The sequence below is a fragment of the Podarcis melisellensis genome, assembly GCF_964234715.1.
Source record: "Podarcis melisellensis genome assembly, chromosome: 17".
Taxonomy (NCBI): domain Eukaryota; kingdom Metazoa; phylum Chordata; class Lepidosauria; order Squamata; family Lacertidae; genus Podarcis; species Podarcis melisellensis.
Genome location: NC_138534.1, coordinates 13,566,722 through 13,586,355, shown reverse-complemented (window position 1 = coordinate 13,586,355; position 19,634 = coordinate 13,566,722). Strand labels below are relative to the sequence as shown.

The 19,634-nt window shown below is 48.2% G+C and overlaps 1 protein-coding gene across 1 annotated transcript; it reads left to right on the top strand.

The window, feature by feature from the left end:
* Positions 1–659: 659 nt before the first annotated feature.
* DMRT3 (doublesex and mab-3 related transcription factor 3) lies at positions 660–19,518 on the top strand (the record flags this gene model as incomplete). The annotated part of the gene is made up of 2 exons (XM_081894433.1): positions 660–1,158; positions 17,871–19,518. 2 exons carry the CDS (start codon positions 660–662, stop codon positions 18,833–18,835), a joined length of 1,464 nt encoding a protein of 487 aa, XP_081750559.1. The 3' UTR covers positions 18,836–19,518.
* Positions 19,519–19,634: the final 116 nt, after the last annotated feature.

The following is a 19,634-nucleotide window of genomic DNA, read 5'->3' as shown; positions in this document are numbered from 1 at the left end:
CGGAGCTCCTTTTGGGCTGTGTCTGGTGCTTGGCTCGCGCGTGAAGGAGCGAGAGACAGAGAACTGGCGTCGGGGAAAACTCAAGGCAGCTGCAATCTCCGCTCCGCTTAGCTGCTGCTGAGCCAGTCAGCAGATCCCGTTGCGCGCAGACGGTGGGAAGGAAAAGGCGCCCTGAACGTCGCCCAGGAACACCCCGCGCTCCCCAGGACGCACCGGGGCCCCTCGCGCGCCCTTCCCACCTCTCGAGCTCCCTCTCCCTCGACCTCTCGAGAAAGGAAGGGCCGCTTCCCGGAGGGCAGAGCAGGGGGCGCCGCGCCTTGACAGGAAGGAGGGGCGCCGCTGACCTCTGCGCCTGCGGAGGGAAGGAGCTGCAAGGGGCGGAGTGGTTGCCTGGTCGACGAGAGCAAGAAGCGCAGCCGCGGAGGAGGAGCGTCGAGGAAGAGGCGGGCAAGCCCGGAGCCCGTCTGCCAGCGGTACTCCAGCTCCGCCTCGAAGGCGCGCACAGGCGAGACCGTTGTGCGTGAGGATGCGGCGGGCGAGCGGCGGGCAGAGGCCGTAGGGGTTGTCCCGGGACTGCCGTCGAGGCTGCGCTCCCTGGCTTGCGCACGCGCCCACCTTCCCGCCGCCGTGCCCGCGCTCCTGGGCCCTGTCAGCGCGCCATGAACGGCTACGGCTCACCCTACTTGTACATGGGCGGCCCGGTGGCGCCTCCGGCGAGGGCGCCTCTGCAGCGGACGCCCAAGTGCGCGCGCTGCCGCAACCACGGCGTGCTGTCGTGGCTGAAGGGCCACAAGCGCTACTGCCGCTTCAAGGACTGCACGTGCGAGAAGTGCATCCTCATCATCGAGCGGCAGCGCGTCATGGCCGCGCAAGTAGCGCTGCGCAGGCAGCAGGCCAACGAGAGCCTGGAGAGCCTCATCCCCGACGCCCTGCGCGCTCTGCCCGCCGCTGCCGCCGCCGCGCCCGGCTCGGCTGGGGCCACGACCACGGGACACCCCGGAGTAGGAGCAGCAGCAGGAGCCGCTGCAGCCGCCGTCGCCCCCTCGGAGGGACCCCCAGGCACACCGCATCGCCCGCCGATGGAGCTGGCCGCCGCAGCCCTCCGCTGGGCTTCGGAGCAACCCGCCGCCGTCCAGCCGTCGCAGCTGCCCAAAGCAGGTAAGTGGGAGTGCGGGGGGGGAGGGGGCAAGGCGCCCAGAGGCAACTAGTGGCGCATCGGGCCCCACAAGCAGCAGGGCGAGGGGCTTCAACTAGGCTGCTTTGACTTCTCCACGGGGTTCATCGGCTTCGGGGGCGAACCACATCTCAGCCCCGGAACTCGGGGAGGCGGCAGGGCCCGGAATTTACTCTAAGGAAGCAGGCAGTTCCCGCAGACATAGACGGGGGACAAGGTGGTGAGGACAGAGGCTCATTCCGAAGTGGACCTGTAGGCAGCCGTCGTAACTTCGCTGAAATAAAAAACAAATCCGGTTGAAATCTAGTGGAGACTTAGTTGCAAGTCGCTCTCTGGCTTAAACTGTATGCCTACGGCGTCGGGGCCCGATCCTTAGGCAAAGGCTAAAGGGGTACTGTATTGTAATGAATCGGGAGATTCCCGCGCGCCCAAGTGGGCTCACGCAGGGCCGCAACTTTCCCCGGGCCGTTGAAAACTTCGCGGGGGGTGGGGAGTGGGGAGGTTTCTCTCTGGTGTGCGGCGGCCTCTTTCTTCTGCCGTCGGGAAGGAAAGGGGAAGAGCAAAGCGGGGGCGGGGGAACGGTCTCCATCGGGAAGTGGGTGCTGCGCTGGGGAGGAAACGCATCTTCCCCCGCCTCCTACATGGGAGGCAACTAGAAGCGCCGGCATGGGGGCCTTTGGTCCCCCGACGACTTTCCTTGGCGGGGCGGCGTGTCCCGTTGTCCGGGGAGCGGACAAGAGTGCTCGCCTGCTGTCATACATTCAAGACGCGCAGTGAGGACAGGCGGAGGCGGGACAGGCCCTTCTTTTCCCAACCGGGACCGGATTTTGGGGTGGAAAGCTGCTGTGCGCGAGGCCAGGACGGGAGGGGAAGGGACCCGGCCTCGGTCTCTGCTTCGCCGTCACCCGCGGACGCTCCTCTTTTCCCAAGGGCGCCAGTTCTTTTCTGGACAACAAGGAGGAAGCTGAGAGACAACCACCCCGATGGGCCGTCTGTGAGCTTAAGGAAAGAAGCGATATCCACACAGTACAACATTGCGCGTGTTTACCCAGAAGTAAGCGCTGTTGGGTCTAGTGATGCTTACTCCCAGGTCACCAAGCATGAGGCGCCTCAGCCCCCCTGCCGTCGAGGGGCGCTGAAGGAGCCGGACAGCGCCTCCACAGCGATTCTACCTCCCTGAATAAAGGTTGTGATCAGGTCTCGTTCACCTGCCTCCCAGGACCCGGCGACATCTTCCTCCGGCCATTTGGAACCTGATATTTCAGAATATTTCGATTCCCCCCCTCCCACGACATCTCTCAGAGACCTCGGTATGGTTTGTAACAGATCCGCGGTACAGATGAGGTGTCCCTATCAGTCCAGGGTGAACTCTAGACTCGCCGACTGGGGAGTAAGTATTCGTGAGCTCTGTGGGGCCTCCCCTTCGAATAACAACTCGATCTTGCTCGATCCTGCCGCGATCTTGACTGCAGAGGCTGACCCTCCCTTTGCTCTGCGCGCTTCGCCCTGTGAAGCGGAATCCCGGGGGACCTATCCCAAGGTGACTGGAGTCAAGGATCCAGGGGATCCATAAATACTGAGCCAGGGATAGGGACCTTCTGGCCCAGGGAGCCCATCCGTAACTTTGCTGGTCCTCGGGGGCCAAGCAGCTGCTGTTTGCGGGTTCGTTTAATAAATAAATAAAACCAGCCCGACCCCCTCTCGGTCCAGTCTGCTTCTTCCCAGTGCTTAACAGTAATTCCCAATTGGTGGTCCGTGAGCCCCGGCGAGTCCGCATAACCCACCGGGGGGGGGGCATGGTGCGAGTCACGTAACAAAAACTACCATAGAAATATCACCCTTTTCAAAAGTAGGGACTCGATGGCTTGGCTTTGGAAAGACCGCAGCACTTAGCTAGTCGGAAACGACCGGCGAGGAGATGCTGTTTTGGGATGAAGAGGAGGAGACTGCAATATACATTCCTGTCGATCCAGGGAATCTAATAGTTAGAAGAAGTGGAGGAAATATCAAAGAGCGTAACCAGAGACACTGAGCTGTGAAATGCGGGTTAGTGATCGTTCGAAGCCATTATTTTTAGCGTGAGAAACGGACGGTTATCTTGTTTGGCTGTAGTGGCCTGAGCTGCTGTGCTCTGGAAGAAGATCCCGTGTAATGTAAGCAGGTTCGGTCCTTAAAACGGATCCTGAGTAAAAAAGGCCCCTTGGACTTGGGGAGCCAGGTGTGCGCTTAGAATCACAATTTTTTCTGCCCTGTTTATGCAGCCCGAGTAGGCTTTTACTCACCGCCAGATTTTTCTGCTGCAGAAACTTGGTGGAATCAGGAAAGATTCAGGCCACAAGTCCCCGACCTGTGTCAAATCGGCGAGGAGACTGCGACGAATAGAGAGTCCTAAAAATATACAACATTCTGGTGAAATTGGAGACCCTTCGGCGCTCGGTCTGGCTGATTCGGCTGCAGCAGCAGCAGTCCTGCGGCGCTGCAATAAAGGCTTGTAACGAGCTAATAAGGGTAGCAGGGAAAATCCCCACAGGACCTCACAGCTCCCTGGGAGTGGATTTATGGGGTTTATCTGCCATCTCGGCAGCTGTTTCTGCGCGGAACCTGCGCCATCACCTCTGCAGCCCATTCTAGGAAATTCAGAGAGACTCACAAGCCGCCCTGGTCCCCCCTGTTCCACCAGGAAACGACTATTGCCCTGTTTTCCTTTTGTCAAATGTGATTTTGCTGTGTGCGCGCGGGTGTGTGGAGAGAGCCGGCTCCCCGCAAGATCAAGGCCCCTCTCGCGACTTTTATCAGGTTTCAAAGTACTCTGCTAGCTTGCAGGGGACTTAGTAGAAATAACCTTTGCTGCTTAATTGGAAAATGAAAGAGGAGGCGGGGAAACGAGTGTATAAACCCCGGAGTATATTCGTTGTAGACAGTTTTCTTCTTGGTGATGTCCTCTGTCTCCAAACTCACACTCACCTTCATAATTATGAATTAAACGTTTAACCCTCCTAATCTTTATTTCTTTAAATAACTTTATCTGGTGCGTTTCCAGGACAGCTAACAGCTGACCATCACTCCCCACTAACCAATGCAACAGTCATAACAAAACGATTACAATTTTTTAAAGTAACCAAACATTTAAAATTTCTCAGAGTCTGGATTACAAAAAAAGGCTAATAAAAAGCTCGCTTAAGCAGAATCCTCTTCCCTCGACAGTGGGAACAGCGAGTCTCTCCCGTAGCCAGGAGTCCTACTCTTGAGGTGCCGGCACGAAAAAGGCCCTCTTGGGCATCTAGACCAAACGTTTAAGGCTTGGAGAGCATATCCAGTTCCGAAGAGCGCCAGGAAGGGTTGACAAACGACGGGAGCGCTTCTGAAATAGGCTTCGTATGCCCTCAGCCCCGTGTTCTGCTGGCTATCATACCTGCTGCATTCTGGGCCGACTGGAATTGTTGTAAAACTGTCAATTTAGTTTTGTCCCCCCCTAAAATAGGTAATTAAACTCTTCCCTCTCTTAGCCCATCAAACAATTAGGAAGCCGCCAATGTGCGTTTATTTTTTATGTGATAAGGGGTAGGAAGTGGAAGAAACAAAAATTGTATCAACAGTATCCTCTCCTCGGGAGAGGCCTATTAAACTTGGTGGGTCTGACTTCCGAGTAAACATGCAGAGGAACAGGATGCGCAGTGGCTCTGAGCTCCAGGTGCGGGGATTTAAAATAGAACCGTGCAGATTTCGCATGAAGATCTGTGGGTGGCATCTAACACTAGTCTTGCTCAGAGAAGACCCCCTGAAGACAATGGACTTCTCCGGAGTTCCGTTGCACTTGGAAGCAAAGGTTTGAGGCGCGCCGCCGGATCTTGCCCTGCGCTTTGGATGTTCCTCGTTTAAGTCAACTTATAGTATACCTCGATCCCCAACGACGCCCGTTGAGTGGGAAACGAGCGCTTTTTGACTTTAAGAAGTGGGCCTGATCCGGAACTGGCTTCGAGGTGGCGGGTCTCGGGGCCTCCCTGCCTCCTCTTAGGCCTGGCGACCTTAAACTCAGACGTTCCTCGCTTTCCAAGACTCTTTCGAAATGAAGCGAGGTTATTTTCGTGTAACAACAGTTCAGGAGTACGCTGCGTCGCGTTCCTTCTCAAGGTTAGACGTTGTTGAGTACGTGTGCGGAGTTAGCACACGGAATGCTGGTTTTTGGACAACTGCCGTGGCCCTTTCGTGGCGGATTGTGTCAGGAAACTTTTTGGGAATTTTCCTTCTCCCATTAAAGCTGGCGGCGACTCTATTTCTCCGAAAGGAGAGACTCGCAGATTCGTTTGACTATCCAGCGCACCAGCCCCTTGGGAACGAGACCCTTTCCTCGAAGGAGCGCGGAAAGGGGCTGCGGACACAGCGGGACGGTCTCCCAGCTCGACCCCTTCCTCGAAGACTTTCCGCCCGGACCTTGGGTACCTGCGCGCATTTCGGCCTCTGGAAAGCGTGGCTGGGATGGGATACATACAATATAAAGAATAGTGTGGCGTGCCCTCTCCACCCCATACAAACACCGGGTCGTCTTAGACGAGGCTGCTTCTGTGCGTAAGAGAGGGAGAGGTTTCAGAACTCGAATACAACCCTGGAGCCGTCGACCTTGCTCCGAGGGGGCCTGGACGGCGGCGCTGCGTAAAGGCGCTTAGATTAGGAAGGGCGAGGCAGACGAAGGGGAAGTTGGTGCCCAGGATCCTTACTATTCGGGGCAGAGGTGGGGAGAATTAATGTAGGTCGCCGCGTCTCCGGGGTATTTAGATATTTCGGGGCCAAAGAGAATATTGCAACACACGGCGAAACCTCGACTGTTGGTTTTTTGGGGGGAGGAGGGACGCGCGACTTAGTCCTCTTCGGTTTCCACTTTTATAAGCGATGCACTGGGAAGAAGTTGGGGATTTATTTATTTTTAATTTCCGAAAATCCGAATGAATGTTGTTTTCTGGATAGGATTGCAGACTTGCGTGCCCAGCGCATCGCGTTCCACACTCCAGTTCCAAAGGGTTCTTTGGAATGAATAGTCACCATTCCCTATGGATCCAGAATAAATATTCCCACTTGATTCCAGCCCCACTTTTGGAAATGCGCGCTACTCAATAAGCATGAATTTAAAGATTTGTGTGATGCTTAGAACAATTCTCTTAATTTGTAACAGCTTGGTGACAATTTGTTGAAAATTACGGAAAATCAATAAAAAAGAATTGGCATAAAATAGAATAATAGAATTGTAGAGTTGGAAGGGAATCCGAGGGTAATTTAGTCCAACCCCCTAAAATGCAGGGAACTTTTTGCCAAATAGGCTCGAACCCACGAACCTGAGATTTGTGGGATTTTTACAATGCAGTCAAACCAACGATGCATGTTTGCTACATAGGCGCACGAGAGGAACTGAAGCTCAGAGTCTTGTAAGTTCCCTCTGAGAGACGCTCCCACAGTGCCCTGTTAGGGGAAGGCGTATCCATTCCTATAATCTCCTCACCTGGCTGGGCACTTCTTCTCTGCCCTTTGCCCTTTCAACTTCATCTCAGCAATGTAGAACATCTGGATGTCCGAGCTGCATTGCTCAGACACCATTTTAAACCAGACTCAACTATGTCTTTGTAACCTGGTTACCATTTTAAGCTTGCCTGAACAAAGCTGCTTTACCTGTTACTCTTCAACAAGTATTCCGAGTGAGTAAATGTTATTTTTACCTTTTGCAAGGCAGTTTGCGTGGTTATTGTTTTAAGAAAATGGGAATCCAGTCTGCCTTAAAATAATCCTGGATTACTTAAACCAACAGGCTAAAACTGTTACTGGCCTATCTAAGCTTCCTCATTCTAAGATGCAAAGGGATACGTTCTGCTGAATTTACAAACGTGAGAAAGGAACGATAATACACTACCTAAATATATATATATATACCCTCTCCTAGTTTCTATAAACATCCCATCAATATTAAGCAGTGCCGGATTTGCGTATAAGTTAAACAAGCTATAGCTTAGGGCTCCACTCTCTTGGGACCCCCAAAAAATGTAAAGGAAAGAAACACATGGATGTATTGGATCAAAAACTTTGATAAAATGCATATTTTGTTATGTGCAAATGGCTTTAGATACCTTTTAGGTCCATAAATTACCATATAGCATATATTCAACACAAAAAATCGCGACCATTTGTTGTTGACAAAGGACAGCTGGACATAAAAAGGGCCCCATTCCCTTCTGTAGCTGAGGGCCTCACCAAACCTAAATCCGGCCCTGATATTAAGAGTCAAATGGTCTACCTACGGACTGAGCTTTTCCTTCTCCAGTTTTGCCTCCGAATCTGCAAGCATTTTGACTGCAGCTAGTAGGACAGAGTCGGTCACGACTGGACCTCATGGTCAGGGGTCCCTTTACCTTTACCTTCCGTAGGACTTTAGGGGGAAAGCGTTAAGAGTGTTCTTGGGGGTTTCATTCCCGACTCTTTTTCCCCTTCCCGAGTAAATGTGCTTAGCAGGTTCGCAGCCTTAAAGTTTTCAGTAAGCAAAGCGAGGCTGCATTTCTAAGCCCTCGCACTGCGGAGTAAGGCTGCAGTTCTAGGAGAAAGTCTGATCGACAGGGCTTACTTCTGAGTAAAAATGTAGAGGGTTGCCTTGTACGATCAATGGGGTTCACTCCCGCTTAACATATTTAGGATTGCTCTCCCTAAGGCTGCAATTATCCGGTCCCAGTTTGCTTGGGACGAAGACCTCTTGATTTAAATGGGATTTCTCACTGAGAAATTGTCAGTTGTCAAATTGTCAATTGTCAACAAGGTAGCCGACAAGCGGCTAAGGTGTGGGGAGAATGAAATAGCGAGACCTGTAGATAGAAAGAAAACTTGCTACCTGCATATTTCGCCTTAGCGCGATTCCTGCTGCTCCAGTCCGGTTCTAAACGATGTGTGCAAAGTTCTGGAGTACGAATCTACACGTACATAACTCAGACACATGGCTGTTTTAAAGATTTTCTTCTCTATTATATGTGGTTCCTGCTTCTAAGTCCTCCGCTGAGTATTTTAGGACCCATGATATATTGATTCCCTTCTTTCTGCGATGGGACCCACAATTCTCCCCCACCCCTCCAGTATTTTGGTGCTGACTTTAAATAAAAATTTAATAAAACAGAAGAAGAAGAAGAAAACAGTTTAATCGAAGGGGGTTGATTTGTGCTTGCACAGACGTCTCAATGTAGTCGCTCTCCCTGAAAAGGGAGAGGTATGTTTAAACATTTAAATTCAATCCAAAAGTCTTAGAAGAGGGAGAAGGATTCCAGAGATTGCTTGCATCCTTCTTCAGATATGTGTTTACTATTTTTATTCTATTTTTTTCCAGCGAGAATGAATGGAAATATAATACTTAAACGATTTTTACGTGTTCTGAGGTTTTATATTTGTTATATTCTTGTCCTGAACATCCATCTAAAGATTTAAAACAATGTAATAAATCCTTTATTGTGGAGTGGTAGAGGCTTTCTGTTGCCCTGGTTTGGTTTATATAACAAAACATCATCTGCAGCACCCCTTGTTCTGTGGGCTTAAAGAGAAGGAGCGAAATTCAGAAGAAAGTTGTGCTCTTGCAAGTGACGTTCCGTTCAGTGCCTTGCTTTTACAAAAAAAGTGTCAGTGCTGTAATTAGAATTATTCTTGGACAATTTTTTTGTTTTACAATTAAGCCAATTTTGTCCTGCGTAAGTTCTTTGAAACTGAAGGCCTGTGAAATCAACAGCTGGGCAATTCCTTCATTCGAACCAACCAAAATATCATAAAAGTGTGGCAAGCTTTCAAATTCTTCAGAAATCTTCATTGGGCAAGATGTTAACACAAAGCAGGGAGTCAGGAGGAGTGTATGTGTACAAAAAATTAAGCAGATGTTGCAGCCACGAAGTCAGCTTCTGGACTCATTTGCCTTATGGGCCGATTGAAGGCTGAATAAATCTCTTTTTTCCCTCCTGGAAATTTAAGGATATCTGAGCAAGTGCTCCCCACCCCCCGCCCACAGGTACTACTGATAACAGGTTACACATTCAGGATTCTGGGCTAAAGAAGCAATGACTACCATCTTCCTCCAACAGATCGCAAGGCAGAATTCATAACATGTAATGCCGACATCTGCTTAAATGAAAGCTGGTCCCTTAACTTACTTAAACAGTATCTTACTTAAACAGTATGGATAGCATCTGTCTCTGGGGAAAAAATAGAATTGCTTCGATGAGTTATCATTATAAACTCTGCAGCTGAAAGAAAACCTTAGTCATTTTTCTTTCTTTTTTTAGTCCCAACAAAATCAGTTGGCAATTTGGTTGGTCATGGTAAAATGACTTGGGGATTTTCCCAAATAAAAGTAGCACTTTAATCCCTCTTCTAATGTAACCTTCCTCTTCTTCTGCTTAAGTGATTTGGTGGGTTTCTCCCAGAGAAAAGCTTGTTTATTTGCAGTGCAGAGGACTGGCAACTAGTGTCCCATGAGATGACATCATGTTGTGGAAAAAGTGGTGGTATTTTGTCCCTGCCTGCCCCACTACCCATCGGTGTGGGACTACAACCAGTGGCGGACCTTGGCATTTCAAATGCCAGTGGCGCCATGTACAGCACAAAAATCTGGCACCCCTGCCTCTCGTCTCCTGCAGCACCCCAGAAGCTTTGCACCTGGTGCAACCAAACCGGCCATGCTCCCTTAGATCCACCTTTGCTATACTTCCCTTGGCCATTGGCCATGCTTTCTGGGACTGAACGGTCCCCAGCCCTGCATTCGTGAGTCCCTAAGCATCCTCTGAGATTTGTGTCCTGCATTCCAGGCAACACAACCCTGGAGGGCTTCATTGGCCCCTCCTTCACTTTGGAAACGTGGGATGTGATACCTAAGTAGCAGTCAAGTACCACATCCCTTGTTTTCCTAGAGTGGACATGCAGGGGAAAGTTTGGTCCAGCCAGTCAAAACTTCCTGTTTCCTCCTGGCTGGGACATACTTCTTTTGCATGTGACTAGACGCGGGTGGTGCTGTGGGTTAAACCACAGAGCCTAGGGCTTGCCGATCAGAAGGTCGGTAGTTTGAATCCCTGCGATGGGGTGAGCTTCCGTTGCTTGGTCCCTGCTCCTGCCAAACTAGCAGTTCAAAAGCACGAAGTGCAAGTAGATAAACGGTGTTTCCGTGTGCTGCTCTGGTTCACCAGAAGAGGCTTAGTCATGCTGGCCACATGACCCGGAAGCTATACGCCAGCTCCCTCAGCCAATAAAGCGAGGTGAGCGCCGCAACCCCAGAGTCGACCATGACCGGACCTAATGGTCAAGGGTCCCTTTACCTTTCAGAGGTGGGCGTGACCTTACCTGTCCAGGTAACAAAAGTACAGGGCACGCTGCACTCTCTCCCTTTTTGACTTCCTCTGTTGTTGTAGCAGTTTTCTACCTAGATATGCTAAAAATCCCAGGACCCTGGGATTACTCTCATATGGGATAGATCAGGCTTCCTTAACCTCAGCCTTCCAGATGTTTTAAGACTACAATTCCCATCATCCCTGACCACTGGTCCTGCTAGCTAGGGATCATGGGAGTTGTAGGCCAAAAACATCTGGAGGGCCGAGGTTGAGGAAGCCTGGGATAGATCCACATGTATATACTTTATAACTAAGCCTGCCTTCTGGGATCCAACTGTGAACAGAATGTGAGTAAACTACTTTTATATACTTTATACAAGATTGTGGTGTGTTTATTCTTTTAAGAGGGATGAAAGGGAACTTACCAGGAACAATACAATTCAATACAGTGGTACCTCGGGATGCGAACGGGATCTGTTCTGGAGCCCCGTTCACACCCTGAAGCGAACGCAACCTGCGCCTGTGCGTGTGCATGTTGCGTTTCGCCGCTTCCGCACATGTGGTGACTTCATTTTGACTACCTGCACATGTGCGCGTGGTGAAACCTGGAAGTAATGTGCTCCGTTACTTCCGGGTCACTGCGAGCGCAACCCGAAAATACTTAACTTGAAGCACATTTATCCCGAGGTATGACTGTACTGAATTGTATGATAGTGAGAGGCTCACATAAGCCTGCAACCAGCTACCTGCTGTGCACTTAAAAAGGGGAATGTAAACTCTGCTCAGTAAAGGAACTTGCTAGTGCAAGTTAGGAAGGATATCAATAAACAATATATCCTCTCCTGCCTCCCTGAACATTCCCACAGGAAAAAGTACTGCTGAAGTCCAGAGGTGGTTCGGCATATCCAGCTGTTTTGGGGAGGGACGTGGCCTGAGAACAGAAGCTCCTCTGAGCTGCAAGAAGCTTATAAATCTGATGGATAGAAGCACAATTGACTCGCACTCCCTGCCTCCCTGATAAATGAACTCCCCAGTTTAAAAGATTACAGTAATCATGGGAGGACAGTGTAAATCGAATCTGATAGCAATAACTTTTGGGGAAGGTCAGGCTCAAGTGAAATGTTACCAGGCAGCAGGCATTTTGTTTGCAAAATACAATCAAAGAGCATTGATGAGAAATTCTTCCCTGCCAGCTAGTCAGCACTTTCTGCTTAACGGCTTTGAGGTGAGGGGAGGGGGAAATCTTCATCCATCAAATGTCCTGGAGAACTCCCTCCAACTAGACTGTTGTTTCTTGAAAAGAGGAGCCGCTCTGGAGGTCTGCCTCTCTGAGGCAGATTCAGAACCATCAAAGTATTACGTGACTTTGGCACGTGGCGTCAAATCTGCACAGGCTGTTTTATGGGTGAGTGTGAATATATCCATATTCTAAACTACAATAGGAAGCTGCATAGAAGGTGAGTCCCTGAACGGTGGAAAGCAACAATGAAGGCTGCAAATTGTTTACCAGAAAAGCGACAGCCAATACAAACAAAATGAATAAATTCATTTGGGATAAATTCAGCTATTCATTCAGCCAGAAATCGTTTGTGCTTCATTGGCAGATCCAGGAGTATGCACAGTGTCAAAGAACTGTCACCTCAATGAGAAACAACAATTTGAGGCTGACATGCGTAAAATGTTAAAAGAAAGAAAGCGATCAAGTGCAATGTTTTAAAATAAAAAGTGATAGTGGAAATCAGTAGATGTCTTTGCTCTTTCTGTTGCTCATAAATAACATTGCACAATGTTTTATTGTTAGGGTCTAATCTGTCCAAGTTATTATTAACATGATTTTAGCTAAAGGAGATGCTCCACTACTTTTGAGGAAACTGCTTGTGGACTTGACTCCAAACCTGCCTCAAGTCCAATAACAAACTTGCTATTTTTCAAGCGTTCAGTTTTAGAAAATGCAAAACTGAAGTGTGCCGGCACAGCCATTAGAGGCATGTGTGGAATCCCAGGTGCAAAGCAGTTTCATTTCATAAAAAACAAAATATATTTTAATCAGCTTGACCTCTAAGCAAAGTTAGGTTTCAACTTATACTCTGGATGACTTCTAGTTTCAATGAAGAATTAACTAGGATACGGTTTGATATATGCAAGGCAACATAAAAATGAATAACGGAGCAATAAATCGTAACTAAACATTAAGTCCTTCAGCTAGAACTGCTATCCAGAGAGTTAAGGTGTATAGATTTATCAGGTATAAGACAGAATAGAATCATATAGGCATGCAAATGCTTTCAGTCACTATGTAAGTTCCCAACTTGACCTGTAGGAACTTCCTTGATTTCCCTGTAAATAATGGCAAAAATGCCCCTTGTTTTCTAGGCGTGTGTCTGAGTGGTTTTGCATTTGCCCTGTGCTAAGTTGGAACAAATGGCAATCAAGTTTTCTGTGGATTGTCCCTTGTTCCGATTTACACACGGGACTCATGGAAGTGTGGAATACGCACTTTCTTTCGGAAACATCTATATGAAAGTGTTTTATGCAACATGGAAACTTGCAGAGTGCATTCTGAATACTGACTGGCTCTAATAAAAACTGTTACCGGTATTTTATTTTACCAACCTTGTAAATCTTAACTAATCTTATCAAAACTATTTCTGGTACGTAAGACACTCTCTCTCTCTCTCTCTCTCTCTCTCTCTCTCTCTCTCTCTCTCTCTCTCTCTCACACACACACACACACACACACACACACACACACAATGCATTGGCCTGCAGGGGTGCAGCAAATGGTTTGTAAAAAGTAAAGGTAAAGGGACCCCTGACCATTAGGTCCAGTTGCGGATGACTCTGGGGTTGCGGCGCTCATCTCGCTTTATTGGCCAAGGGAGCTGGCGTACAGCTTCTGGGTCATGTGGCCAGCATGACTAAGCCGCTTCTGGTGAACCAGAGCAGCGCACGGAAACGCTGTTTACCTTCCTGCCAGAGCGGTACCTATTTATCTGCTTGCACTTTGACGTGCTTTCAAACTGCTAGGTTGGCAGGAGCAGGGACCGAGCAACGGGAGCTCACCCCGTTGTGGGGATTCAAACCGCTGACCTTCTGATTGGCAAGCCCTAGGCTCTGTGGTTTAACCCACAGCGCCACCCGCATCCCTAATCACGCCCCACTTAATATCAAAGCACTGGATGTGTAATTTCAAGGACAGCCAAAATATTAGCAGAATTTTTAACATAAAGCATTTCTTTCAAACCACACTGAAAATGTTCCAGACCTAATAATGATTCACCATTGTGATTCATAGTTTTATGAGTCTTCACCCTCCAGTCCCCAGAAATTTGGTGGTTGGGAGAGTCCCAGGGTACATGAGCTTAAATAAGAGTACATATTTTACAAACTTGGAAATAAACATTTTTGTGCTGGGGTAGGTATAGAGTTCAGTGTGTTAGAACATAAGGCATGAGTGTTCACAGGTTCTTTGCTGCTGCTGCCTGGTTATTTAAACTGAGTTTTGCCTCGAGATATGAGCTCCACAGAATTTGCCTAAATGAAGGAAAGTTGGAGAGGAGAAAAAGAGAACATCCCCTTTGTCAAGCTCATTCTGCACGTCTGTGGTTTTTGTCATGGAAAGGCAGGCCCAGACAGAGGGGGGGGGGCATATGGGCCACTTGGCCCGGGCCTCCGATTCCAAAGGGGGCCTCCGCCAGCATATTTATCTATATATTCCATTTTGTCTTTATATGCTGATACAGTTCAAGCCTTGAACCAAAATTATTTGTCAGCATAACTTTTATGAAAATTATTCATACTTATTTATAAGACTTCAGTTATCCCCAGGGTAAAAAAAAAGGGGGGGGGCTGGCTCTGCAAGGCCCTGTGGAAAGGTGTGGCTTGTTGTTCCTTTATTATCAAATGAAGGAAAAGGACAGGATTAGCATATAGTAGTAACTTATGTAGTCAATATATTCAGGCTGGTCAGATGCAGGAGAGAGAGAGAGAGAGAGAGAGAGAAGGAAGGACTGCTGTACCTTTAAGAGCTGTGTGCAGGTGAGTTAGCCAGACCAGGTAAGTTAGGGGTTTCCCCTGCATGCAAAGACAGACTTTGGCTGTTTGAGTGGACGAGACCAAGAATGGGTCTAAGGGTCAAGAAGGCGGTTTCTGCACATGCTGTAGAGCAGTGGTTCTCAACCTGTGAGTCCCCAGATGTTGTTGGACTACAACTCCCATCATCCCTGAGCTCTGGCCTTGCTAGCTAGGGGTGATGGGAGTTGTAGTGCAACAACATCTGGGGACCCATGGCTTGAGAAAGGCTGCTGTAGAGGGAAGTGAGGGGCAGATGGGGCTCATCCACCTGGGAAGGGAGGCCATCTAGGAGAAGGAAAACTCTGGTCCTAAACCTCTGCTACCTTGTGGGACATCTTCGGGAGAAGAAAAGGCTAAGGAGTAAGCCCAACACAAATCCTGAGTTGAGCCCCTAAGACATTCGGACGGCGCCTTGTATGACTCCTTCCAACAACTCCTGCAGCCAAGCTGGTGCCCTATACGGCCTAGGACCCTTGTACCTACGGGGCTGCCTCTCCTGGTATGTCCCACGGAGGACCTTACGGTCTTCAAATAGTGCCACTGTATTCTGCTCTGGTCAGACCTCACCTGGAGTACTGTGTCCAGTTCTGGGCACCACAGTTCAAGAAGGACACTGACAAACTGGAACGTGTCCAGAGGAGGGCAACCAAAATGGTCAAAGGCCTGGAAACGATGCCTTATGAGGAATGGCTAAGGGAGCTGGGCATGTTTAGCCTGGAGAAGAGGAGGTTAAGGGGTAATATGATAGCCATGTTCAAATATATAAAAGGATGTCACATAGAGGAGGGAGAAAGGTTGTTTTCTGCTGCTCCAGAGAAGCGGACATGGAGCAATGGATCCAAACTACAAGAAAGAAAATTCCACCTAACCTTAGGAAGAACTTCCTGACAGTAAGAGCTGTTCTACAGTGGAATTTGCTGCCAAGGAGTGTGGTGGAGTCTCCTTCTTTGGAAGTCTTTAAGCAGAGGCTTGACAACCATATGTCAGGAGTGCTCTGATGGTGTTTCCTGCTTGGCAGGGGGTTGGACTCGATGGCCCTTGTGGTCTCTTCCAACTCTATGATTCTATGATTCTAAATAAAAATATCTTGGAGGTCCCGGGCCACAGAGAGGTTAGGCTGGCATCAACCAGAGCCAGGGCTTTTTCGGCTGTGGTCCCGATCTGGTGGAACGCTCTGTCACAAGAGACTAGGGCCCTGTGGGACTTGACATCTTTCCACAGGGCCTGCAAGACAGAGCTGTTCCCCCAGGCCTTTGGCCAAGGCACAGTCTGACCCCTTCCTTTGGTAATCCTCACAGAATTCTAGCCCAATGGTTGCCATTACAGTGGTACCTCTAATTAAGTACTTAATTCGTTCCAGAGGTCCGTTCTTAACCTGAAACTGTTCTTAACCTGAAGCACCACTTTAGCTAATGGGGCCTCCCACTGCTGCCACGCCGCTGGAGCACGATTTTTGTTCTCATCCTGAAGCAAAGTTCTTAAACTGAAGCACTATTTCTGGGTTAGTGGCGTCTGTAACCTGAAGTGTATGTAACCCGAGGTACCACTGTAATTTGATTTTGAATTGATTTTAGAATGCATTTCAATTGATTGATTGTGATTTTATGTGAACTGTGTTGCTTTTATTGTTGTTGGCCACTCTGAACCCGGCTTCGGCTGGGGAGGGCGGGATATAAATAAATAAATTATTATTATTATTATTATTATTATTATTATTATTATTATTATTATTTATTATCTTGCTCTGCTTTCTTTTGGATCCCAGAGCCTCCATGCACATTGCCCAGGCTTGCACCCCGGGGAGGTCACTTCAGTGTTGCTAACACACAGCGGTTTAACTTCACACCCGGAAGTGCACTCCAATGTTTCTCGAGACAGATGAATGCCAACAAGAAGATGGGGGATTTCAGCAGGTTTCACTCAGAGTGCAGGCTACTGCAATATCCTTTTCTGCACTGCTTGGGAGGTACAGAAGCTGTGTCCTCCCTCCCTATATTGTGGGTGTGGCTTTTTTGGCCATGTACCACAAATATCTCCTGCCAACCTAGCAGTTCGAAAGCACGTCAAAGTGCAAGTAGATAAATAGGTACCATTCCGGCGGGAAGGTAAACGGCGTTTCCGTGCGCTGCTCTGGTTCACCAGAAGCGGCTTAGTTATGCTGGCCACATGACCTGGAAGCTGTACACCGGCTCCCTCGGCCAATAAAGTGAGATGAGCGCCGCAACCCCAGAGTTGGCCACAACTGGACCTAATGGTCAGGGGTCCCTTTACCTTTTTACCACAAATATATGGGTGAAGCTGAATGGAGCAGAAAACAGAGTCAAAGAGATGGTTAAGTGTGGTGAGGTTAAGATATACAACAGTTTAAAACTGAGACCGATGGCATGAAGGTTTTCCATATTCTTAGACTCCTGATCAGTGGCCTGATTTTTCAAATTTCTCTTCCAGTGTGGCTGACAAGGGGGTACTTCATTTTGACGTTATCTTGAGCAGCAAATCAGTCTTGCAATTGGGTACATCTCAGCCCTTTGATTCTATGAAAGGGTACTGCCATAGCGCGAGGGGTTTTGGTCTGAAATAATTGTTTTTTAAAAAATTGTTTTTTATTGCTGTTTCATTTAATACAAACAAACAAACAAACAAACAAACAAACAAACAAACAAAATACAGTAAAACTCAACACTTATTTACTCATATTCTTTCCCCACACTATGCTGATCATTGACTTCCTTCCTTCCCTTCAACAGGTTTTCTTATGTCAGTTACTTTCCCACACTTTCTTATTGTATCCAATCCTATCTACATCGTAAGATTTATTTCAGTCCTGCCAGAGTCTTCAAATTCCTACAGTTATTATTTATGTACTCCATAAATTTACTCCAATCCTTTTGGAATTTTGCTTCCTCCTGATTTTGGATTCTGCAAGTCAGTTTTGCTAGTTCCGCATAATCTGCAATAATTGTTTTAGGGAGACACAGAGACAGACAGAATAGCTTTGTTATGTCAATCTCCAGTGCTTTTTTCCCTGGGGGTACGCATACCCCTAAACATTTTGTGAATTTTGTACTTTGGTTGATTTACTGTATCTATTTCCCCCGATCTGAACTATAAAATGGTCCATCTCTGATTTGCTGTGCTCATAACAACCCTCAAGGTAGCAGATATGGGGAAGGACCCAGAGTCGATGAACCGGCAGTCTGACTTTATTATCAAGCGCCTCCTTTAATACTTACTGGAACTTCCCCTTCCTTTTAAGAGCTGTTCCTGGCATAACAAATCTGCCCTCTGTTTTACAGACATGACCGAAGATCGACTGGGAGATGCCAGCGGAGTGGACAGTGCCGAGACCTACAGTGACAAAGACGCCGACCAAAGGAGCACCCCAGACTTGACAAAAGCCAAGAGCGGTTTCGCTCCAGAGAGCCCAGAGATTGTGTCCGTGGATGAAGGAGGCTACGCCGTCCAGAAAAACAGCGGCAGCGCCGACAGCAGGCCTGAGAGCCCCAAGTACCAGCCAGAGCCAAACCACCTCCTGATCGAAGGTCCGTCAGGGACAGTTTCTCTGCCTTTTGGCTTGAAAGCCAACCGGCCACCCCTTGAGGTGTTAAAAAAGATATTTCCCAACCAAAAGCCAACAGTGCTTGAATTAATCTTGAAGGGCTGTGGGGGTGACTTGGTGAGTGCGGTTGAGGTTCTTCTCTCAAGCAGGTCCTCCATAGCTGGGGGGGACCGAACTTCTGCAGAATCAGAAGGTCTGGTTTTGCCTTCAAATGGTCACCTCTTTGAACACACGTTGGGTTCGTATCCCATTTCTTCCTCCAAGTGGTCTGTAGGGTCTGCCTTCAGAGTTCCAGACACACTGAGGTTTTCTGCTGACGCTAGTAATGTTGTGCCCAATCCACTGGCTGTCCCCTTACAGCACCCGTTCCCACAGCCACCTCGGTACCCGCTGATGCTGAGGAATACTTTGGCAAGAAACCAATCCAGCCCGTTTCTGCCCAACGATGTCACTTTGTGGAACACCATGACGCTCCAGCAGCAGTACCAGCTGAGGTCTCAGTATGTCAGCCCTTTCTCCACCAATACCACCAGCGTCTTCCGAAGTTCTCCAGTGCTTCCTACGCGGCCGTCAGAAGATCCCAGGATCTCCATCCCTGACGATGGATGCCCAATTGTCTCCAAGCAGCCTATTTATACAGAAGACGACTATGATGAAAGATCGGACTCCTCAGACTCTAGAATACTAAACACATCCTCTTAGAACGACAATTTACAATGATATTTAGCAATGTGGCAGAACTACTGGTTATCAAGAGGAGGGAATGACGGCCCTTGTTACTGTATTATAAAAAAAGGCGATTTTGCTTGTTACTATCCTTTAGCAATAAAGACATAACTTATTTTATTTCTTGCACTTCACTGGAAAATGCCAAATAGCTACCACTTCATGGCTTTAGTGCTGAATGTTTATTGCAGAAAAAAGGGGGGGAAAGATTAATTTTAAGCATAGATATGAGGAACCAGGGATTGCAGAACATTTTAGAGTGGAGCAAATAAGCCTTGCCTTGCAGACAGTTGGGAATGTTGATATTGTACTTGAATGCAGTGTTTGAGAAGAGGACTCCTCAGGACATAAGATATCAAAAGCAAATAATTCATTGGCAAATGGACTTAAGAAGGACCTTGTTGACTTTATGACAACAATCATCCTGGTTTTAAAACCAAGATTCATGAAAGACTGGCCAAGAGTCTGCCGCTCCCGTGCAATGGAAGTGTGCACACTTTTTGGAGACACCTTCAACACGATTCACATGGCTTAGATAGAAACCTGTATAATGTCAATGGAAAGTCAAATACAGCTGTGAGTTGCATGAAAATGTCTTGTGAGAAATGAGCTCATGATTAACATTTGTTGGGGTATTGTAGCATGCTAAGGATTCTAGGGGGGGAAATAAACTTGGATGATGATCTCAATTTTTTTATTTTTATAAACCATGTCATTTATATTTGGGAGAGAGATGGCACGTGTGGACAGCATATAAACGAGTCTGGTTTTATTG